Source organism: Mercenaria mercenaria, chromosome 8 (assembly GCF_021730395.1).
Source record: "Mercenaria mercenaria strain notata chromosome 8, MADL_Memer_1, whole genome shotgun sequence".
Classification (NCBI taxonomy): Eukaryota; Metazoa; Mollusca; class Bivalvia; order Venerida; family Veneridae; genus Mercenaria; species Mercenaria mercenaria.
In genome coordinates, this window is record NC_069368.1 from 16,063,013 (window position 1) to 16,088,232 (window position 25,220).

The 25,220-nt window shown below is 36.1% G+C and overlaps 1 protein-coding gene across 5 annotated transcripts in view; it reads left to right on the top strand.

The window, feature by feature from the left end:
* The window catches only part of LOC123522990 (polycystic kidney disease 1 like 1-like), a 247,879-nt gene that overhangs the window by 166,716 nt on the left and 55,943 nt on the right, over window positions 1-25,220 (top strand). For all 5 annotated transcript variants that reach the window (XM_053549432.1, XM_053549436.1, XM_053549433.1 and 2 more), the window contains 4 exons: window positions 7,392-7,627; window positions 8,558-8,764; window positions 17,829-17,974; window positions 19,818-19,944. In XM_053549432.1, coding sequence (XP_053405407.1) covers window positions 7,392-7,627; window positions 8,558-8,764; window positions 17,829-17,974; window positions 19,818-19,944 — 716 coding nt within the window. The remainder of the gene's footprint in view (window positions 1-7,391; window positions 7,628-8,557; window positions 8,765-17,828; window positions 17,975-19,817; window positions 19,945-25,220) is intronic.

The following is a 25,220-nucleotide window of genomic DNA, read 5'->3' on the forward strand; positions in this document are numbered from 1 at the left end:
CCGTTAGTTTGTTCATCACAACGTTAACTTTTTGCATGAAGGCACTTTACTCGCGAACCACTGCACCCAGGACCTCCAAACTTCACGTGCTGATAGTACTTATTGAGTACACGACCCTTACTGACTTTGGGGTCACCAGGTCAAAGGTCAAAGTCACAGGGGCCAATAATAACTTTTTGCATGAAGGCACTTTACTCTCGAACCACTGCACCCAGGACCTTCAAACTTCACGTGCTGATAGTACTTATTGAGTACACGACCCCTACTGACTTTGGGGTCACCAGGTCAAAGGTCAAGGTCACAGGGGCCAATGTTAACTTTTTGCATGAAGGCACTTTACTCGCGAACCACTGCACCCAGGACCTTCAAACTTCACGTGCTGATAGTACTTGTTGAGTACACGACCCCTACTGACTTTGGGGTCACCAGGTCACGGTCACAGGGGCCAATGTTAACTTTGCATGAAGGCACTTTACTTGCGAACCACTGCACCTAGGACCTTCAAACTTCACATGCTGATAGTACTTATTGAGTACACGACCCCTACTGACTTTGGGGACACCAGATCAAAGGTCAAGGTCACAGGGGCCAATGTTTACTTTTTGCATGAAGGCACTTAACTCGCGCTGCGGGGGCATTTGTCACCATTAGTGACAGCTCTTGTTTTTTACGCCTTATGGTAATCGCATAACTGAGATTAAGGCAACTGATTAGTAAGACTATTGTTAACAAAACCATAAATTGACTTTAACTTTTCAAAATTAACTTTTTTACTGTGTTTACAGTCTTTTATTATACACTTTGACAATATTTGCTACATTAATTTTAATGTTTATTGAAAAATAAAATTATGATATGATTTTCTCGGGCCGTTATTATGTTACAATGGAAGTCAGTGGGAAAATAATTGGTGGTCTCTAACCTATATTAAAGCTAAAATATGAGTTTGTAAGAGGACATGACCTGTGAGCTAGTAAAAATGTTTTCATACTTTCAAATGTATGCATGAAATTTCAAACTTATACTGTGTTGGTGCGCCGTAAAACCCAAATAAATAAATAAATAAATTCAAACACTAGACTGTTTTTGATTTTTTTTTTGTCAGGTATATTTTATTTACAGTCATTTTGGAATACAAAAACAGTCCCAGTTCCAATATTTTCATTTTGACTTTCGAAGAAAAAGTAGAGCTGTTGCACTCGCCCCTGCTGATTTAAGTTTTTGATAAAGTCAGATATCTCTGTTTAATACTATCAAAGCTTTTGACTTGAAACTTAAAATAGTTATTTACTATCAAAATCTACACCAGGAGAAACAATTTTCATAACCCTGATTTGAATTTTGACTTTGACTTTTTAACTTAGATTATTTTCTTTTTATAGAATCAAATATCTCTGTACTATCAAAGCTTTTGACTTGAAAATTAAAATAGTTACTAACTATCAAAGTCTACACCAGGAAAAACACTCCTCATAACTCTGATTTGAGTTTCGACAGATTTATGCCTCTTTTAAACTTAGTATTGTTTGGTTAAAGTTTTATATCATTATATAATTAAAAGTAAAGCACTGAGAAATTTGAGTCAGGTGTGCTGTCTTATGGACAGCTCTTGTTTATTATTGTGTCATTATTTGCTTTGATGCACGCTATCCTCCAGAAGGTGATGTTGTTTTTTTTTATGAAAGTTCAGTTTAATTCAAAATTAGATCATCCAATTTAGTATAAATGTGATCAGTAAAACAATTTGTTGAAATAAAGCAGAATGCCTATGAGAATCAAATTTGCCATAATGGATTGTAAATACGATATTTACATTGTGTTCTACTGACTGCACTAGTTGCTGAATTATAGCATAATCATATTAACTGTTTCATAAAGGTATAGGTTATATTTTGTTGAAGTCTACAGGGCCTCCGTGGCCAAGTGGTTAAGGTCGCTGACTTCAAATCCATACATGCCATATTTTCAGACCGTGGTCAATAAGGGAGTTTTGCCTCAGCAGGGCCTTTTTTAAGGGAGATTTGGGTAAAAATAAGGGAGACTTTTATTCGCTCACTTTTTACGTGCTAAATAGCCGTTTTCATGAAAAAATCATCAAGTTTTTTTTACATTGAATTGATGAGTGGAGCCAACAGTTGTGTACAGAATGCATGATTATTACTTATAGCACTTAACTTAATCCAAGGAAATTCAGAATTCCATAAAAGATTGAACCAGGAACTTTGTTTTCACTTTATGTGTTGATGCTTCTGCATCTGGGGAGAGTGATCTTTTTGACATGACATGTTTAAGCATACAATACTCAAAAGATTAAATTGCAGAGATATCATGTCAAAACAGTCTTTTAAGGGCAGTCATTTCTTTACATGTATTTAACCTGGGAATTGTTCTCCTGTTAATTATTGCAACATGACAATATCACAAAGGAATGGCAGTCAATTATTTGGGCAATATGAATTGCAATTTATTTCATAAAATTCACTTATCCGAATTCATGTTTGTCCAAAATTCTGTGTAGTGTGACATTAACTCGCCAATTTTGTTAAGTTGTTGTTGATTTTTTGCATGTTGTGCAAGTATTTAAATTGAGAACATAAACTCGGTGTTAGCACTAACCTGTCTCATCCTCTGATGGCTTGATAAATACGGGAAAAGAGTGTTTCCCGATAAATATAAAGGTCAGCGAAAACGAAAGTACACTTTGGCAGGTGGCGGTAAAATGACGTAATTTTAAGACTGGTTTACATATTGTTTTGAAAAATTACGGATCAGTGGCTTTGATGTTATTGAATCAGTCTAAAATCTCGCATGTTTACAATTGCCTACGGGTAAGATTAAATGCATGGTTAATTGTTTGCAGATGGTGACAGTAGGTGGTAAGATAATTAATGCCTCAGGCGTGTATCTCTCGATAAACAAGCTAGGGATTATAGACAACTATGAAAATTATGTCTGAAGTGTATTTCTGGGCTACTCGATATTGAATTTCAAGTATTTTCTAAAGGTCTACATTGGGTCCGAGATATGATTTTTCGACAGAAGACTTTTTTTCTGAATTTATTTTTTTACGGGAGGTTTTCATGTCCCGGCGGGAGACCGGGAGATATACTGAAAATATGGGAGAAAAAGCCTCCCGGCAGGAGATATGGCATGTATGCAAATAACTTGCCCCTCATCGATGTGGGTTCGAGCCTCACTCAGGGTGTTGAACTCTTCATGTGAGGAAGCCATCCAGCTGGCTTACGGAAGGTCGGTGGTTCTACCCAGTTGCCCGCTCATGATGAAATAATGCATGGAGGGGCACCTGGGGTCTTCCTCCACCATTAAAGCTGGAAAGTCGCCATATGACCTATCATGTGTCGGTGCGACGTTAAATCCAACCAAAAAAGTCTACATCAGTTAGATTAGCTACACTTACAGACGATTCATAAATGACACAGATATAGAGTTTATATGTGAAGTCTGTAAGGTTAAATGATACAAAGATCAAATTTAAGTTCTAGGTAATTATTTTTTTAGCTCACCTGTCACATAGTGACAGGGTGAGCTTTTGTGATCACCCTTCATCCGTCGTCTGTCCGTCCATCCGTCCACAATTTCTTGTGAACAAGATAGAGACCACATTTTGCAAGCAGTTTTGATCAAACTTATACAAAACTTGTATTGGCATGATATCTCAATTCCTTTCGAAAACTGGCCAGATCCCATCATGGGTTCTAGAGTTATTGCCCTTTAAAGGGTCAGAATTTGCTATTTTTGTGCATCAACAATTTCTTGTCTGCACGATAGTGGTTTCATTTATGATTTTATTTTAACCAAACTTGCACACAACTTGTATCACTATAAGATCTTGGTTCCTTTCTTGAACTGGCCAGATCCCATTATGGGTTCCAGAGTTATGGCCCCTGAAGGGCCAAAATTAGCTATTTTGACCTTGTCTGCACAATAGCAGCTTCATTTATGATTTGATTTTTACCAAACTTGCACACAACTTGTATCACCTTAAGATCTTGATTACTTTCTTGAACTGGCCAGATTCCATTATGGATTCCAGAGCTATGGCTCCTGAAAGGGCCAGAATTAGCTATTTTGACCTTGTCTGCACAATAGCAGCCTCATTTATGATTTGAATTTAATCAAACTTGCAGAAAACTTGTGTCACCATAAGATCTTGGTTCCTATCTTGAACTGACCAGATCCCGTAATGGGTTCCAGAGTTAAGGCCCCTGAAAGGGCCAAAATTAGCTTTTTTGACCTTGTCTGCACAATAGCAGCTTCATTTATGATTTGATTTTAATCAAACTTGCACAAAACTTGTGTCACCATAAGATCTCGGTTCCTTTCTTGAACCGACCAGATCCCATAATGGGTTCCAGAGTTATGGCCCCTGAAAGGGCCAGAATTAGCTATTTTGACCTTGTCTGCACAATAGCAGCTTTATTTATGATTTGAATTTAATCCAATCTGACTAAAGTACTTGATCTTCTAACGAAGATCTGAGAATGACCCATTCCCATTCGTCTTCTGTATATTTTGGATTTCCAATATTGCTATTTTTATTTTCGCAAATCTAATTTTATTTGAACCAATCAGACAACTTGTTCGAATGTCAGAGAGTAAGAAAAATTTGCAGTCAATCCAGGGCTCGAACCCGGGACCTCTCGCTTTCAATGCAAGTGCCCTACCGACTGAGCTAACTGGCTATCTGACATCTTTCGACATAAAAATTGTAGATATCAAAAACCAAGGCATTTTAAATCTTGCAGAATGTTGTAAGTTAGCTCTTGATTGGCTAGCAGAAGGGTCGTTAGAACGAGGCTATCAGTAGCTCGTTGTCAGATCCTAAGCATAGCGTAATAGGAGATGTACTTGCACACAACTTGTGTCACCATAAGGTCTTGGTTCCTTTCTTGAACCGGCCAGATCGTGTTATGGGTTCCAGAGTTATGGCCCCTGAAAGTGCCAAAATTAGCTATTTTGATCTTGTCTGCACAATAGTAGCTTCCTTTATGATTTGATTTTAACCAGACTTGCACACAATTTGTATCACCATAACTTTCCATAAGATCTCGATTCCTTTTTATACGCCCGAAGGGACATGTTATGTTATCGCCTTGGTGTCCGTCTGTCTGTATGTGTGGATCTGTTGGTTAGCAATTTCCCTTCCGCTCTGTAACTCGTGAACCCCTTGAAGGATTTCAAAGAAACCTGACACAAATGTTCACCTCATCGAAACGACGTGCAGAGCACATGTTTCGGATGGCTCACTTCAAGGTCAAGGTCACACTTAGGGGTTAAAGGTCATATGACTTTGTATTGTGTGTATATTGCTCTGCATTTGCATTGCATTGCAGTGCTCTTGTTTTTATTTGGCAGATCCTTCTTTTGTTCATTTACAATAATTTTTTTCAGTTACTTCCCTTTAATATTACTATAAATAGCTTATTTAGTAACTTTTTATTTATTGCCTGTAGGGAAAAACTGAGACCACTTTTCTCTGGTACAACATGGAAGGTACCTCCAATTTTTAGGTGTATTTTGACATAATCTGTACCTTGTAAGATTTTTTTTTTTCTTTTTAGTTAAATTCTTCCCTTTGTTGTTCCTGTCCTTTGGACTTAGATATTTTTTCTGAGGACTTAGATTTATTTTTAATTTCTTCCCTTTGTTGTTCCTGTCCTTTGGGCTTCATCAGTCAGAATTTTGCTCCTTTCCTCCTCTGATGTAATCGTTCAGGCCTGAAACTACTTGCCTGATTGGAAAATAATTTTATTTGAAGTAACTTTATGAAAATTTCAACTATATTTTCTCATAATTCTTTTGATTGATCTTGATTATGATTTTTTGACCTTTTTGTCCTTAAGTGCAATGGTAACAGGGGAGCGATATAGGGCCATTTTGGCCCTCTTGTTGAAAATCATGTTGTGAGGCCTATTTTGCATGTATGAGATCAAGGGAAACAGCTTGAAAACCTTCAATTTGCAAAACATCTTCCACTGTAACTGCTGTTGTTACTTTGGCTGGCATTAAATCTCCCACATTAAGTGTATGCACGCATTAAATGTACACTATTAAAGGGTAAGGAAAGCCTGAAAATAAGTTAATTATGTCTCCCACCATGCACACAGTGGTGTGGGAGACATATTGATTTACTCCAGCCTGTGTGTCTGTCTGTTTGTGTGTCTGTCTGTCTGTCACAAAGCTTGTCTGCACTCTAAGTCGAAAATTTCACATCCGATCTTCACCAAATGCGAACAAAATGTGTTTGACCATAAGACCTCGGCCAAGTTCAATAACTAGCCAAATCTACCCAAGCTCTTTTGAATTATGGCCCTTGAATTACTGATTGGGTCCACTCATCAAAACCATCGAAACTAGACATTTTTCAATGGGGCAGTTGTGGGAGACATGCGCTTTTCTCAAAAGCATCTCTAATTTTATACGAAAGCCATCATCAGACTTTTCATAACGCTGAAAGAATGTTTAAAATCGAACAACTATTGAAAAAGATATGGCAGTTTGAAATTTAAGAAAATGGCTGATAATGGAGACAGCCATTTTAGTGTGTTTATGACGTCATTTACACACTGCTCTATAATTTATTTAGCAAATAACCTTTTAAAAGACCGTCTCGGTAGCCTAGTGGTAGAGCGTCCGCTTCGAGTGTGGGAGGTCGTGGGTTCAATCCCTGGCCGCGTCATAACAAAGGCGTAAAAAATGGTACTAGTAGCTTCCTCGCTTGGTGCTCAGCATTAAGAGGATAGTACTAGGACTGGTCAGCCTGGTGTCAGTATAATGTGACTGGGTGTGGTATCATGTCATGTGTCTACGGCATGATAATCCAGTGAGGCAGCACAATAAAGTTGGGCATTGTGCTCACTGCTACAAGTAGACACCGTCGTTCATATGACTGAAAAATTGTTGAGAAAGACATTTAACCTGAACACACACACACACACACTAAATTTCATATATGTTTCTTGAATGTAAGATGTAAAACATGATCATTTCTTTCATTATAGCTGGAAAAAGTAGAGAAATTATTTTACAGTAATGCAGTAAATGCAGTTCAAATGTGTATCTGAAAATTTATTAAATCCGCCTTTTTGTTTTTTGTTGCCATGGAAATTTGACCAAATATTTAAATGCTCATAATTTCCTCATTTTTACTCCGATTCTGAAAATTCTTTCACTTCTTTAAATGATTTAAGAAATCCCAACTGAAAAATTAACATTAGAACAACATTGCCTTTCCCTTTAAATCTATGGTAAACCTAACCGTAAACAGAAAAAAAAAGTTTGAAAAATCAGATTTAAGAAAATAAATTCTTGTGCCTATTATTTTTTAAATGGTAATATATCCTTACTTCCTGTGTCTGCGGAAATTTCAGATGTACAAAAAACTGCTTGGAGAAGAAAAGTCCTCAGTCGCAGTTAAAGTTTGAAGTTGACTGTGATGCATGCACAGGTGAAAGTGTACCGAGCTATTCATGGTCAGCTGATGAATGTAATGCAGTGGATATACAAACTTGCAATGGACCAAATCTCAAAACGGCCAACAAAAAGGAGTTTAAACTTCCGAAGGGAAAAGTTAATCCTAAGATGATCGTCAAGGTTCAGGTTATAGGTATGCATTGCCTTATTCTCCTTAAATATGATTGTTTAAAAAAAGGTAGCTGTTCATGTTAATGAGAAAGTATTTTTGTATAAAGGGCCACAATGCTGACTTCTAATGTATAATTGTTGAGCATGTTCTGTTTTGTCATTTTCAAGAATGTTACTGTTTGAACTGATCCAGATGCACAGATTACATTTTGTCCAAAGTTTTTTTCAGAAAAAAAGTAAGGACTAAGCCTGATCATACATATTTGTTGGCCTATTCTACTTGAATGTTTTTTTCATTTATAGAAATGTGTACAATGTCATAAATGGTACCATTTGCTATAGAAGAGATTTTGTTATTGAGTTGATGTTAAATTTATTCATGAATCAACATTAAGAATGCCTATTGGAATTTTCATGAAATGCACAGTTGTCCTAAAGCTGTTTTTAGGCAAAGCTTTTCAGGCATTAGATGGGTGGTGGTAAAAATTTGGCAGTCATGTTGGGTGAAATTCCTACTCTAATTGCCATAGTTTCAATTAATTGGCTTTTCTAAATGACTTACAAAAGTGCTGTGCCCTTGACCAATCCACTAAATATTATTATAATTATGTGACATATTATGTAATTTTAAAATAATGTAAAATGCTACTTGCAAAAAAGGCTAAAGTACACGTGCTGTTGAGGGCTATATTTATGATGGTAGGAAGCTGTGTCATGTGCAGTGTCTGCCAAATGGCACCTAAAAGAAAAATATACTCTTTTTGACAGAAGAACTGGTTATCTGGATAAAAGTTGCAATGTGAAGGAATATTTTGACTATTTTTTAAAAAAAAAACCTTTCTAAACACAAAAGAAGCAGAAACAATAGTTTATGTATTCATCAAGGAAATTTTGCCTGCAGAAAGAATGAATGGTTGGAACTTATCCATTATTTTTTGTGTTCTCTTTGTAGTGCAACTGAATAATGGTAATGAAGCTAATGCAAGCAAACTGATTGAATACAGTCCAATACCTGTTGCTGGAGACTGTTTTGTTGAACCAGTGTCAGGATATACCTTATTGACAGATTTTAATATAACATGCATCAACTTTACTGTAGAGGGAAATTACAGCCTCACATATATAATGAAATCAAAAACAATAAATGAATGGAGTAAAGGTATAAAAGTACATTTTTTGTATATTGTTCATAATTCTTATGATGGATTGAACTGAGTATTGTGATTATTAGTAACTAGTGTCCAGACAGTATGATCACAGTAATGGTGGATGTGTTAGAATCAAAGTTCTCTCAACTGTCAATGTTATCCAGTAATCTTCAGAAAATCATGTATTTTCCGCTAGTTTTTCACAGATTTTCCTTTCTTTCTAAATTGACTCCATTCACATAATATATTAACAGAACTAGGTTTAGTGATGTACTGTGGTATTTTGTTAGCTCACATGAGCACAAAGTCCTCAAGGGTGAGCTTTTGTGGTCAGTGATTGTCCCGCGTTGTACGTCGTCCGTCAACACCTTCCAGCCTTAATCACCAGGCCAATTTTGATGAAACTTCACAGGAATGTTCCTTATATGATCCTCATTGAAATTTAGTAAATAAAAAAAAAAAAAGAATTCCATACCGAACTCTGGTTGCTGTGGGAACCGAAAGTAAAAACTTAAAAAATCTTCTCGTCCAAAACCACAGTAGCTAGGGCTTTGATATTTGATATGTGGCATCAGCTAATGGTCCTTTACCAAGTTTGTTCAAATTAACTCCCTACGGTCAAATATGGCCCCGCCCTGGGGGGGTGGGCGGGTCACATGGTTTAGATAGGGAAAAACTTTGAAAATCTTGTCCAAAACCACTGGGTTTAAGGCTTTGATATTAGGTATGGAAAATCATCTAGTGGTCCTGTACCAAGATTGTTCAAATTATCATCTTAGGGTCAAATATGGCTATGCCCCAGAGGTCACATGGTTTATATACGGCATAGCCAAGATAAAGGGTACCCCTGATGTTGCACATATGGTGAATTTTAAACTCAATCAAAATTTCATATCTTATCGTGTGATTTCAAGGTACATCCTTTGAGCACAAGAATCTATCAGGATTTTCTTCAATTATGCAAAATAAAAATGTTACGGATGCTTAAGGAACCACACCTCTTAGGGCCTACGGACTCTACATGCCAAAGCATAACATACATAGATAACACAGAAAAAGTTATTCATGGTGTTGAAAATAAGTTAAATAGTTGCATTAAGATGTTTTCAATATTGCTTTATGGAATATAGAGTTGATTTTATGCATTTCGTAATATATCCAGAGCTGGATATCAAAGTACCATCAAATGAGACAATATGCACTGCCTTCCAATTTACATTCTGAACAGAAAACTAAGAAGAGTATGACAAACTTCCTTGAAACCTATTAAGAAATATGTATATAAATAGAACTAAAGGTTTCAGATAATAACTTTAAACACTTTTCTGATACAGAACCCAATACAAACTGATATCAAGGCCTACGGACTCTACATCCATGTATGGTTACTAGTAAAATAGTTGCTGCAGTATAATATTTCATAGTCAGTTTCCAGAATTAGTGATATTTTCTGACAGTCTTATAATTCTTAGATCATTTAAGAGCATTATATAACTAACATTTTTTTTTTTTGCATTTTGATTAATATTTAAACTTTGTAAAGACACAAGTGAACAAACTATTTCATCATGAACATGAAGAACATGAACAAATCATTGAAATGTGTCAGTGTACCTCACTTTCGGTTTTAACAGGAAGATTAATCACACTCTAATATGACTAACAATACTTCAATCATCACAACGATATTATGTTGACATCTCGTCAATGTGATATTTAGCGCCATGTACCCATCAAGAAATAGCACTTTCAAATGTCATGAAATATTTAATTTAATAACATGTTTTAAACAAATTGTCACATTGCACAAATGTGTTGATTAATTTACAAACATACTTAGTTATTCGCTTTGCTGAATAATTCATAATAATTTTCATCCGAATTGAACTCTACCGCAAGACATATTACCATTTCCGGTCCTGGCATGTATAAACAAAGACCTACTATTGGCGCCATGCTTGCGCGAAGAAACAGTTCCATTATGATTATATTTGATATAAATTTTACAATAAAGAAATTATTAGAATCGAAATAATTTATAGCAAAACAGTGCTTTATCAGTATCACTATTTATACACTCGGGTGGATATACGTCGTCCGAAATAATTTCACTCAGCCTGTGCCCTCGTGAAATTAATATGTCTGACGTATAACCGCCCATTGTGTATAAATAGTGATAAAGCACTGTTTTGCTATAAATTATTTCTTAAATAAAACATGTTTAAACCTAGAAAGAAGTTCCTGAATTCAAATATGGAATGGTTGCATATTTAAAATACAGACTAATATAGGGCTACGGACTCTACACAATATGTTTCATCCCTGCTTCAGTCAACAGTACACAAAATAATGCAAAAAAATTGCTTTCTTCAGCTATTTGGTTCCTTGTTACAGGTCTCATGTTTGGTATGTTTGTTTCTTTACATTATCTGGAAATAGATTGGTAAATGTAACAGAAACGGGACTCGTTATGGAAGTGTAGAGTCCGTAGGCCCCTTGTATAACTTAACTTGTACTTATTATCAATATACAAATACTTTGTTAATACAATTTTTATTATAAGTCTGATACAGTGTATCCTTAACCATACTTTATGATACTAAACAAACATCAATATGCATTAGATCTGTAAGGTTAGTGTTGGAAATTGGCAAAAATATAATTAATTTATTACAATTATATCTTTTTTCCCATTATACTGTTTACTATCAACATCTTAGATGTTTGAAAGAATGAAGCTCTTTTGTTATATCATAAATGAGAAAAATTATTAGTATTAGATATGATTATTGCATAAAAAATTCTGATTTAGTTGCATGAATATGGTGGGGCTACGGACTCTACAGGGCTATGGACAACCATTTTTTGTTCAAAACTTTTTTCTGCTTCTTCTCTGAAGAAATGTCTTTTCTGTAGTTAGTATGTGGGATAACCCGAAAATAATCAAAGGTTCATTATTATATTGCTCTTGTTTTTGAGCAAGGGGTACACTGTTGAAAATGGGGCTACGGACTCTACATAAAAATATCAAGATTCAGCTATCATTTTTCAGAAAATAATGTAGTGCAAATCAATATCTTGCTTTTAGATGCTGGCAAATGTGTTTCTTTTTCATGATTATAATGTTTATATCTGCCAGTTTAAAGAATAACTTTGGTATTCCCTTTGTAGAAACAGAGCAGGTAAAAACCATCAACGCATAACGAAGTGATGGATTTAGTTATTTATAAATATCTTGAATATTTTCGGACCAATTTCAAATCTGTAAAGAATGTGTCTTACCTGAATGTCATTTGAAGTTAGAAAACTTGAAATAAAAACTGTAACAAACTAAAATAGTAATTAAATAAATGGTCAAAAAGTAATGAATTTTCCGTGCAACAGCATAACGATTAAAAATGAGCCATTTTCCGACTCTCCAACCCTTGTAAATAAAAAAATACTGAACAAAAGTATGATAAACCATACATCACCAGAAAGCCCTTATAAATATCTTTTTAAAAAAGAATAAGATGATATTGTATTCCTTAAATATTGTCAGAAATCAACATATAACACAGAGGAATATGAAAGTGCCCATTTATCTTGGCTTTGCCGATAGACTTATATAGGGAAAAAAATTGAAAATCTTCTTGTCAAAAACCACAGGGCATAGGGCTTTGATATTAGGTATGTTACATCATCTAGTGGTCCTCTACCAAGATTGTTCAAATTAGGCCTCTGGGGTGAAAAGAGGCCCTGCCCCAGGGTCTCAAGTTTTACATAGACTTATATAGGAAAAAACTTCAAAACTTTTTTGTCTTAAACCACAAGGCATAGGCCTTTGATATTTAGTATGTAGCATTGCCTGGTGGTTCTCTATTAAGATTGTTCAAATTGTTACCCTGGAGTGAAAAGAAACCCCGCCCCGGGGGACCCAATTTTATATAGACTTATAAAAAAAAAATTGAAAAAATCTTCTTGTCTTAAAACACAAGACCTAGGCTTTTGATATTGGTAAGTAGCATTGCCTTATAGTCCTCTACCAAAAGTTTTCAAATTAAAACCCTCGGGGGTCCCAAGTTTTACAAAGACTTAGATAGGAAAAAACTTTAAAAACCTTCTTGTCTGAAACCGCAAGACTTAGGCCTTTGATATTTAGTATGAAGTATTGCCTTTTGGTCCTCTACTAGGTTTGTTCAAATTATGTCCCTGGGGTGAAAAGAGGCCTCGCCCTGGGGGTACCAATTTTACATAGACTTATATAGGAAAAAAAAACTTTAAAAAACCTTTTGTTCTGAAACTCCAAGGGCTAGGCTTTTGATATTTGGTATGTTGCATTGCCTAGTGGTTCTTTACCAAGACTATTAAAATTGTGCTCCTGCGGTGAAAAGAGGCCCCACCCAGGGGGTCCCAAGTTTTACATAGACTAATATAGGAAAAAACTTTAAAAATCTTGTCTGAAACTGCAAGGCCTAGGCTTTTCATATTTAGCATGTTGCATTGCCTAATGGTCCTCTGTCATAGTTGTTCAGATTGTGTCCCTGGGGTGAAAAGAGGCTCTGTCCCGGGGGCCCCAAGTTTTACATAGACTTATATGATTACCTGGTGACCCCAAGTAATTAGGGGTCACTTGACTGTGACCTTGATCTGCTGACCTACTTTCTTGTTTTTTAAGATACAGCAAAGAGATTTGTATAATTTTTTAACAGATTTCAGTACTTATCTTGAAGAATCTTTACCATGACCTTCTCACCTAGTTTTTTTAGCTCACCAGAGCACAAAGTGCTCAGGGTGAGCTATTGTGATCGCTCACCGTCCGGCGTCCGTCTGTCTGGCGTCCGTCCGTCCACACTTCCCTTTAAACAACATCTCCTCTTAAACCAACAGGCCAATTTTGATGAGACTTCACAGGGATGTTCCTTGGATGGTCTTCTCTAAAAATTGTTCAAAGAATTGAATTCCATGCAGAACTCTGGTTGCCATGGCAACCGAAAGGAAAAACTTTAAAAATCTTCTTCTCAAAAACCAGAAGCCCTAGAGCTTAGATATTTGGTGTGAAGCATTGCCTAGTGGACCTCTACCAACTTTGTTCAAATCATGACCCCTGGGTCAGAATTGACCCCGCCCCAGGGGTCACTTGATTTTACATAGAAAAATCTTTAAAAATCTTCTTCTCGAAAACCAGAAGCCCTAGACCTTAGATATTTGACGTGTAGCATTGCCTAATGGACCTCTACTAAAGTTGTTCAAATCATGACCCCGGGGTCAAAATTGACCCGGACCCAGGGGTCACTTGATTTTACATAGGAAAATCTTCAAAAAATTTCTAAAAATAAAGCAGAAGGCCTAGGTCTTAGATACTTCACATGTAGCATTACCTAGTGGACCTCTACAAAATTTATTCAAATCAGACCCCCAGGGTCAAAATTGACCCCGTCCCAGGGGTCACTTGATTTTACATAGGAAAACCTTAAAAAATCTTCTTCTCAAAAAGCAGAAGCCCTAGAGCTTAGATATTTGACATGTAGCATTGCCTGGTGGACCTCTACTAAAGTTGTTCAAATCATGACCCCCGGGGTCAAAATTGACCCCGCCCTAGGGGTCGCTTGATTTTACATATGAAAATCTTCAAAAATTTTCTTAAAATAAACCAGAAGGCCTAGAGCTTAGATATTTCACATGTAGCATTGCCTAGTGGACCTCTACAACGTTTGTTCAAATCATGACCCCAGAGTCAAAATTGACCCAGTGGTCACTTGATTTTACATAGGAAAATCTTCAAAAAATTTCTAAAAATAAACCAGAAGGCCTAGGTCTTAGATATTTGACATGTAGTATTGCCTAGAAGACCTCTACAAAATTTCTTCAAATCATGACCCCGGGGTCAAATTGGCCCCGCCCCATGGGGTTACTTGATTGTACATAGAAAAATCTTCAATATTTTCTAAAAATAAACCAGAAGGCCTAGAGCTTAGATATTTGACATGTAGCATTGCTTAGTGGACCTCTACAAAATTTGTTCAAATCTTGACCCCCTCAGGGTCAAATTGACCCAGCCCCAGGGGTTACTTTATTGTACATAGGGAAATCTTCATAAATTTGCTTAAAATAAACCAGAAGGCCTAGATCTTAGATATTCGATATGTAACATTGCCTAGTCGACTTCTACAAACTTTGTTCAAATCTTGACGCCCGGGGTAAAATTGGCCCCGCCCCAGGGGTTACTTGATTGTACATCGGAAAATTTTCCAAAAAATTTCTAAAAATCATCAGTTTGACATTTGAAACATATTACTCTGGTGAGCGATCCAGGGTCATCATGACCCTCTTGTTTTAGTTATTTTTTAGCTCACCTGTCATGAAGTGACAAGGTGAGCTATATTGTGACCGCTTGATGTCCACCGTGCCTAGTGCGTCGTCCGTCTACAATTTCTAAAAAAATCTTCTTCTGCTTCAAAAACACTGGGCAGATTTACTTGAAACTTCACAGGAATGTTTCTTGGGTTAAGCTCTACAAAAATTGTTCAAAAAATTGAATTCCATGCAGAACTCTGGTTGCCATGGCAAACGAAAGGAAAATCTTAAAAAATCTTCTTCACAAAAACCAGAAGCCCTAGAGCTTAGATATTTGGTGTGAAGCATTGCCTAATGGACTTCTACCAAGTTTTTTCAAATCATGACCCCGGGGTCAAAATTGACCCCGCCCGAGGGGTCATATGATTTTACATAGGAAAATCTTAAAAAATCTTCTCAAAAACCAGAAGCCCTATAGCTTAGATATTTGACATGTAGCATTGCCTAGTGGACCTCTACTAAAGTTGTTCAAATCATGACCCCGGGGTCAAAATTAATCCCGCCCCAGGGGTCACTTGATTTTACATAGATTTCTATAGGAAAATCTTCAAAATGTTTTAAAAAATAAACCAGAAGGCCTAGAGCTTAGATATTTGACATGTAGCATTGCCTAATGGATCTCTACAAAATTTGTTCAAATCATGACCCCCAGGATCAAAATTAACCCCTGCCTCAGGGATCACTTGATTTTACATAGGAAAATCTTCAGAAATTTTCTAAAAATAAACCAGAAGGCCTAGAGCTTAGATATTTGACATGTAGCATTGCCTAGTAGACTTCTACAAAATTTGTTCAAATCATGACCCCCATGTCAAACTGATCCCGCCCTATGGGGTTACTTGATTGTACATAGGGAAATCTTCAAAAATTTGCTAAATATAAACCAGAAGGCCTAGATCTTAAATATTTGACATGTAACATTGCCTAGTAGACTTCTACAAACATTGTTCAAATCATGACCCCTGGGGTCAAATTGACCACCCCCCAGCGGTAACTAAATTGTACATCGGAAAATCTTCAAAAAATTTCTAAAAATAAACCAGAAGGCCTAGAGCTTAGATATTTGACATGTAGCATTGCCTAGAGGACCTCTACAAAAATTTGTTCAAATCATGACCCCCCCGGCGTCAAATTGACCCTGCCCCAGGGGTTACTTGATTGTACATAGGAAAATCTTCCAAAAAATGTCTAGAAATAAACTAGAAGGCCTAGAGCTTAGATATTTGGTGTGTAGCATTGCGTAGTGGATCTCTACCAAGTTTGTACAAATCATGACCCCGGAGTCAAGCTTAAATGCAAATCTTCATAGCAACCATTTAACCAGGTGAGTGCTATAGGGCCATCATGGCCCTCTTGTTGTTTTGTTTTTTGAAGCATAAGCAAAGAAATTTGTTCAAGCAAGCAATTAAACTCAGGTGAGCGATATAGGGCCATCATGGCCCTCTTGTTTGATAATAGCAGTTAACAATGGTCATTAATATACATTTATTGAAATGCTTGCCAGTCAGTAGTCAAAAATATTACAAGTCGTCCAACAGCTTTGATTATTCAGCCAAACCATTCAGTAAGAGTTTTATTACATGACATCAGAAAAAACCTTCATGGTTTTTGTTTTGACTTCAACACAGCAAAATTCAGCTTGAACTGTAGACTTGTTATTGGCACAAACTATTGATATGCAATTTATGTGAGGGGTCATGTAATAAAATCGCATATTTTGTGTATTAACTGAACATAAAAACATGAAGTCGACAGTTGTTAACACATAACAATTTAATACTGTAAAACTACATAAAACTTTGATGACCAGTGCATACATACATACATACAGTGAAACACCGCTCGCTGAAGCATCGATGACTCGAGCAAAAGGGGTCGCTCGAGCAATTCATGTGGTCCCGGCCAATTTCCTACTATTTTCTATGTGAAATTACCATGGCTGGGTGGAGCATCGGTAACTTGATCGCTTGAGCATGACACCTGGTCCCTGTGTATCAATTTACTCTTTGTTGCTTCTGTCAGAATGTATCGGTTGATTAAAAAATTTCACACGCCGCATGGTCTATTCCCCGACTATCTTAAATTTTTGTTTGTCGGCATATTTGATCTGATAATGAGAATAATTATTGAAAAAAGGTTAAAGTAAAGTTTTATTGATCAAATATCAATCAATTACTGATGAATTAAGCATCTTTTCTGCGGGATCGAGAAGATAGTTATGAGATCTTAGTATTATAATCAGGAGTTGTTTGCATGCAAATGAAGGAAATAATATAGCCATTTCATAATTGAGACAATAATTTTGATAAGCACTTGTTGATAAATAAAAATAAAAAAAAGTTAAAAAATCGTTGTTTCTTCACATGTGCCATTTACAAATTACATATTGAAATGTCTATCATACATAACGTTTGAAATACGTTTTTTTAAATGTCACAAGTATGTTTAATAATTATTACGCATCACCGTTTACTCAACAAATGGTCCCAATGACAATTGGTAAAACAAACTTCAATTTTCTTTGTATATTGGCCAATGTTTGGGTCGCTCGAAACCATGGATAACTCGAGCATTTTGCTCATCCCATTGCGACCTCGAGTGAGTGGTGTTTTACTGTATAAGTGAAGTTGATAAAAAGTGAAATGCTGATTTGAAAATGCTTTTTCTAAAATTAAGCTGAAGTCATCAAACTTCATTTTCTCAAGGCTTATGTAAAATTTGTATAATATCTAAATATAGGACCAAAGTTTGAAATGGGGCAAAGGAGAACAGCAATAGTGAAGTTACGTGTAGGAGATCCTGATATGGAACATAGATTGTTCATAATGGTTAGAGGCAAACTTGTAGAATCTGGAGCATTTGCAAACATTTCAAAGATAGTGCAGGTAAAATAGTCTCAACACTCTTTCTGCTCAGTCTGCCACACTTTCTTACAAGTATTGAGTAATGTACAGGATTGGAGATAATCATTTTACATACAATGAAGGCTCAAGCACCTGGGCATATTCAAGCATTTCATATGATCCTTGTCTGATTTTCCCTATATTTTCTATGGCCAGATTGCTTGAAATCCTAAAAAGATGGCATTTGGCTCATCCGCTTTAACCTTTAATGATCATTGTTTACTATATAAAAAAAACTTGGCCATTATCATGTTGTTAAAGCATTATAACCATATGCTGGTCTAGGACCAAGAAACCATAAATACATTTGATGAGAATTTTTTACATATGAAGTAAGTTTTATATCTAAAGTTAAAATATTTTAGTGAAAGGTCATAAGCATTTAATCATATCAAGAAAAGTCAGTTTGATGAGGATTTTCTACATCTAATGTCTAGAAATAAAATATTTTAATAAAAGATATGCTTTGGGGATCTTTAATGTAAATAAGCATCAAGTTTCATGTTTGCAAAGTAGAGTAAAACCCATAGGTAGGTAGTTTCCCAAGAGGAAAGTTTTCCATATTGAGTGGTAGCTCTTTTTAGCTTACCTGTCACATAGTGACAGGGTGAGCTTTTGTGATTGCATTTTGTCAGTGTCGTTAAGGTCCTCTATCAAGATTATTCAAATTGTGCCCCAGGGGTGAAAAGAGTCCCCGCCTCGGGGGTCACAAGTTTTACATAGAAATATAAGTAAAAAAAACTTTAGAAATCTTCTTGCCTGAAAATGCAAGGCCCAGGCTTTTGGTATTAAGTATGTTGCCTTTCATAGTGTTTCTCTACCAAATTTGTTCAAATAATGTCCCTAGGGTGGAAAGAGGACCTGTCCTGGAGGTACCAAGTTTAGCATAGATTGATAAAAATGTACATTTTCACCTTGTGACGCACCTAGCTCAAAAAGTGTTTAATATAAATGGTTGAAAACTTGCATAAGTCTTTATCATGATATAAACTTGCACACCTCTAATTTTTTGGTTGGCTCCACCCCCTATTTTTAAAGTTATGGCCCCTGAAATAGTAAAAAAAATGCACTTTTTCACGTAATTATGTGCCTAGCTCAAAAGGTATTGGATGTAAATTCAGGAAACCTTGCTAGAGTCTTTAATGTGATGTGGCCTTGCACATTTGGCATTCTTCTTGAGAATCTTAGCTCTTATTACAGAGTTATGGCCCTTGAAATAGCCAAAATATTGGATTTTTTGTTTGTGATGCTCATAGCTCAAAAAGTATAGGGCCTAGAATAATGAATCCTTTTCATAAAATGTTTGTTGAGGCTATACCCCATTAAGACTGCAAACATTTGAATTATTGCCCCTTATTTGTGACAAATGTACCAGTGGGGGGCACACCCTGTGTCCTACAGACAGATTCTAGTTTATTCTATCTTCATAAAATTTGGTCAGAATATTTGCTATCATAAAGTCTTGGGTTATTTTAAATCTGGGTTACGTGGGGTCAAAAATTAGGTCACTAGGTCAAATCAAAGGAAAAACATGTATACGCTCTAGAGGCCACATTCTTGCTCCAGTCTTCCTGAAATAATGTTTGTTTTCATTTTGGTTCAAATCTAGGTCATGTGTTTAAAAAAATTAGGTCAAGTCAAAGAAAAGGCTTGTTTACACTCAAGAGGCCATGTTTTTTGGTCCAATCCTAATGAAAATTGGTCAGAATATTTGTCTTCATGAAATCACTAGGTAAAACATGTTTACAATTTTATAGTGTGTTACTCAGGTGAGCAACCTAGGGCCATCTTGGCCTTCTTATTTTACATAATAATTTGTTTGTAGGTACTTCCAGCAGACCAGGCCCCAGAAGGTAGCAATGTGATAGCTGTAGCCAGATCTATGCTCCTTGTGACAAACAATTCACAGCCTTCACCTATTGATGAAATGATTGCTGCAGGAAATCAAGCTGGTATGCTTCTAGTTATTTGCCATTTTATAAACATCTGCTTAGCTTGGAAAACAGCTCTTGAAAGACTTTGTGTTTAAATTTATTAATTGAATATGCAAATATTTGCCATAAATCATTATAGGATGATTCATTGCTGTGTGTCAGTTTGTCTGTCTGTTGGTATGTATGCTGTGAAGTTTGTCTTCTAACACCACTGGGTGGATTTACATCAAACTTCCCAAGGGTGTTCTTGGCAAAGTCTAGTTGTGCATATCTTTTGCATTTTCTGGTGTAATTTTCAGCTAAGTTTCGGCCCTTGAGTCATCAAATTTTATGAAGATTTAGTTTGAGTGGTGACCAATATAGCAGTCACTGGCAGGTGTTTAATTTTTACCAATGGAATAATAGAAATAAAAAAAAGTATGTCCACCTCATGATTAAACATGCATAGACAGTTAAAGGTCAGCAGTGTAGTGTATTGGCTAAATTTTGTATTTTATTTTGGATATTTCTTTCAGTTTTTTGTGCCCCTCCATGAGTGGTGGGGGAATATGGATTTGGTCTTGTCCATGTGTCCGTCCGTCCGAAGTTAGTGACGCGCCTAGCTCAAAAAGTATTTGATATAAATTGATGAAACCTTGCATGAGTCTTTATGATGATATGAACTTGTGCACCTCCTATTTTACTTCTGACTCCGCCACCTATTTCCAGAGTTATGGCCCCTGAAATAGTCAAAAATGCACATTTTCACATTGCGACACGCCCAGCTCAAAAAGTATTTGATATAGATTCATGAAACCTTGCATTAGTCTTAATCATGATATGAACTTGCGCACCTCCTATTTTTCATCTGGGTCCTCTCCCTATTTCCAGAGTTATGGCCCCTGAAATAGTCAAAAATGCACATTTTCACCTTGTGATGCGCCTAGCTCAAAAGTATTTAATATAAATTTATTAAACCTTGCATGTGTCTTTATCATGATATGAACTTGTGCACCTATTTTTCATCTGGGTCCACCCCCTATTTCCAGAGTTATGGCTCCTGAAATAGTCAAAAATGCACATTTTCAGCTTGTGACGCGCCTAACTCAAAAAGTATTACATATAAATTGATAAACCTTGCATGAGTCTTAATCATGATATGAACTTGCGCACCTCCTATATTTTGTCTGCCTCCACCCCCTATTTTCAGAGTTATGGCACCTGAAATAGTAAAAAATGCACTTTTTCACCTTGTGATGCACCTAGCTCTAAAGGTATATGATATGAATGGATGAAAACTTGCAGGAGTCTTTATCATAAACTTGCACACATCTTATTTTTTGACAGGCTCCCCTATTTTTAAGTTATGGCTCCTGAAATAGTAAAAGAAGGCACATTTTCACCTAATTATGTGCCTAGCTCAAAAAGTATATGATGTAAATTCATAAAACATTGCTCGAGTCTTTATCATGATGTGACCTTGCAAACTTGGCATTCTTGAGAATCTTAGCGCTTATTACAGAGTTATGGCCCTTGAAATAGCCAAAATAGTGGATTTTTTGTTTGTGATGCTCATAGCTCAAAAAGAATATGGCCTAAAATAATGAATCCTTTTCATAAAATGTTTGTTGAGGCTATACATATATTTGAATTATTTCCCCTTAAGTGTGATAAATGTCCTACAGACACAGTCTAGTTAAAAAGAAAAAAAAAAAAGAAAGAAAAAATATGCAAAAACTGTACATTTCACGAATTGTGAAAGTCAGATAAGATTGTAAAATCTTCCGTAGCTGGAGGGTGTCAGAAAAATACATATCTGTAAATTATTTTAGTTTAATTACTTTAAGTACCCTTACAGAAGAAAAAGGCCTGCTGCGTACTCTTGCTGTGTACATACAGCATATGTGGTGCGTACATGATGTGTACTGAAATCAAGGGCTTTAAATAGTACGCAGGATATACACCGCACATACACCGATAGTACGTTTGTAGTACACTTTTGACATGCAAATGAGCTCTGCCACGTACTACTTGCTGCGTACATGCTGTGGACTACATAGTACACAGGATGTACGCTGGAGGAATTTAGTATGCGGGAAATAGTATGCGGCATGTACGCGGCACATACACTTTTCACATGCAAATGAGCCTGCGGTGTACTACCCCAGCAGCGTACATGCTGTGTACTCCTGGCCCGAGTCCTGCGGCGTACATGCTGTGTACTCCTGCTGCATACATGCTGTGTACTCTTGTGGCGAAATTGCTGTGATAATGTAAATTCCTTACCCCACCAACTTTCGTATGCAAATGCTGATCATTTGGACAGAAAAAAACAGAAAAAAGATAAGTGACATGCATCAATAAGTATTTACCCTTACCAAAATAATGTAGATTGATGTTATCAAATAAATTAGTATGCTTTTCTTCATCCACTTTTCAATGAAATAAATCAATTTTTGTAGCATGTAATTTGGTAAACATTTGAAGAAAATGGGGTAACTGCATCAAGGGGAAACAACTTTAATGCAACTAAATATAAGTGTTATGATTTATTATAGACGATGTGTGCGTAGTATGTATTTATTTTGATTAAAATCCATCTGAGAACAATCTAGGACTGGAATTATATAAGCATTTATACACTTTTACGTCCATAAAAAGTAGCGCACCAAAAAATTTTGGATTGATTTTTTCCAATGGGGCGAGCGCAATTAGCCAAAAACGTTCTGAAAATACACGAGCGGCAAATCCGATGAACAACTTTTTAATTTGGTGAGGCCTTAATGAGTTAACATAATGAGCATTAAAGCCTTTATAAAACATGATAGAATGGTGTTTTGCTTAAGAGTATTCAAATAACAGTGAGAGCTATTAATTCTTCTCATTCGGGCGCTGTTGAGGCATTATCTTGGTAATTATTTCATGTATTACAAAATGTAATGCAACGAAGTTCAAATAAGGCTTTTCAATTATCCAAGTTAGAAAGCTCCAGGATTAATTCAAAATGAAAAAGAATATATTTTTAAACTGCATGTAAGGTGCAGCTCAGAAATCACTAAGATGTAAGCTTCACAAATGAACATTGCAAATAGTTTGGCAAATTTTCATTGTTCAGCATACCGGTAATCTGAACTATTCTATGCTATTAAGATAAAAGTTACTCGGAAATCAAGTTCTTGCTTCCAAAAAAAAAAAAAAAAAAAAATGTACAAATCCTTCCTGCATGAAGTGTACTTCAGACTTTTACCTAAAAAAATCAAAGTATAAACACTAAAAGAAAATGTACAAGTCCCTCCCGCGTATATGAAGTTTACTTCAGACTTTAACTTATAAAAAAAACTAAGTATAAATGCCAAAAGAAATTGTACAAGTCTTTCCCCCGTATATGAAGTGTACTGCACAAATTTCAAAGTATCTGCGGTGTACATGCAGTGTACTATTTTCTTCAGAGTCTTTGCTGCATACTTGAAGTGTACTAGTGACCTCCTGCATACATGCTGTGTACTCGTCGAAATAGTACGCGGCATGCGGTGTATGTAAAATGTACTCCTCTGGCGTACTACTGTGTTCGCGGCATATACACAGCAAATACGCAGCATGTACGCCACAGAGGCTTGCTTCTGTAAGGGTATCCTTAAGTTGACAGGAAGTTGAATAATGTGTCTGCTGTGTTTTCCTATATAAACTCAACATACATTGTGATCAAGGAAGGGAGACAGCCCAGGTGATGGGCTAGGGACATGGTCCCAGGTTTTGCTGACAGCTGACAGGAGCTGAAACGTAATTTTATTGTTAAAAGATAGACTGTATTAATTCATTCAAGTAATTTATGTTAAAAGTTTTAAGTAACAAATTGAACAATGATAAACTCTTTGAAACTCAAACAATTGTCAGAAACAAGCTGTGCACTATTTTTTGTAGTAAATAAAAATCTGTTTAAACAATCATTGTGTGTTGTGTTCTAAAAAGACAACTTCAGGTACATTGGCCACTAAGTTACAAACAACTTTTCCAGATTAATCTTTAATTAAAAAGAAACATACAACATTTATGTGCCGAAAACAAATCTATTAATTAACATACAAAATTTATGCATTTAAAACAAACAAATTTATATACATTTAAACCCTAATCTAACAAATCAATCTTTAATATTTTTTTTTCAAAACAAAACATACTGTTACAATTTTCACCTTTTCAAAATAAAACAACATACTATTACAATTTCCACCCAGAATTTCCTTTCTTTCATTTTTCTTAACCAGTTAATGTAAATAAATAGAAAAGATTACGACATTAGTATTTGTCCCAGTCCATTTCGCCCCATATTTTTGGGGAATGATTTGACTCATTGGCACTGTTGCTATGTACTGCCTCTGATATCAGCTTCTCAAATACCAAGGGAGCCATTGACGGATGGTTCATGAAGTAACGAATGTTGTCTGGAGAAAACATCTGATACGTCCTTGCAGCAATGAATGTGAAGGCATTCCTGATTGCCCACTGAACGATCAGTCGATTAATCCTAGAAAGTAGGAAGTATGCAGTGGTGCTGCATTTTCAAAGTCGCATGACATTATGCCTGGACGAGACATCTGATCTGGTAAACCAGATGTGTAAGAATGAATGAACAGATAGTATTAATAATGCTGGAAATAATTTTTGTGCAGAAGACAAATGCCGTGGATAGCGTAAAAGGTTGTCAAAAGATTAATATAAATAAATAGAAAAGGTTACGACAGAGTAGTTGTCATAGTCCATTTCCCTGTGTATTTTCGGGAAACCATTTCACCCATCGGCGCTGTTGCTCCGTATCGCCTCTGACATCAGATTCTCAGACACGAAGGGAGCCATTGACGGGTGGTTCATGATGTAACAAATGTTGTTTGGAGATTACGTGTGATACGTCCTTGCAGCAAAGAACTATAAGGCGTCCCTCATTGCCTGCTGAGCAATCTCTCGGTTAATCCTTACCATCAGAGAATGTAAGGGAAAGTGTCAGCCAACAGCCTTTTGGCGTGATATGTATAAGCCTCGGCAAAGAGTGCCCAAAGGTCGTCTTCCAGGAGAAGAAGTATACAGGGATGCTGCACTTTCAAAGTCACATGAAATCTTGCCCGACAGGCCTACGCCTGGACAAGACATCTGATCTGGTAAACCCAATGGATAAGAATGAATGAACAGATAGTATTAATAATGCTGGAAACCATTTTTGTGCAGAAGACTAATGCTGTGGGTAGCCTTAAAGGTTGTCAAAAGATGAATATGAATAAATAGAAAATGTTATGACATTAGTATTTTTATCCCACTCTGTT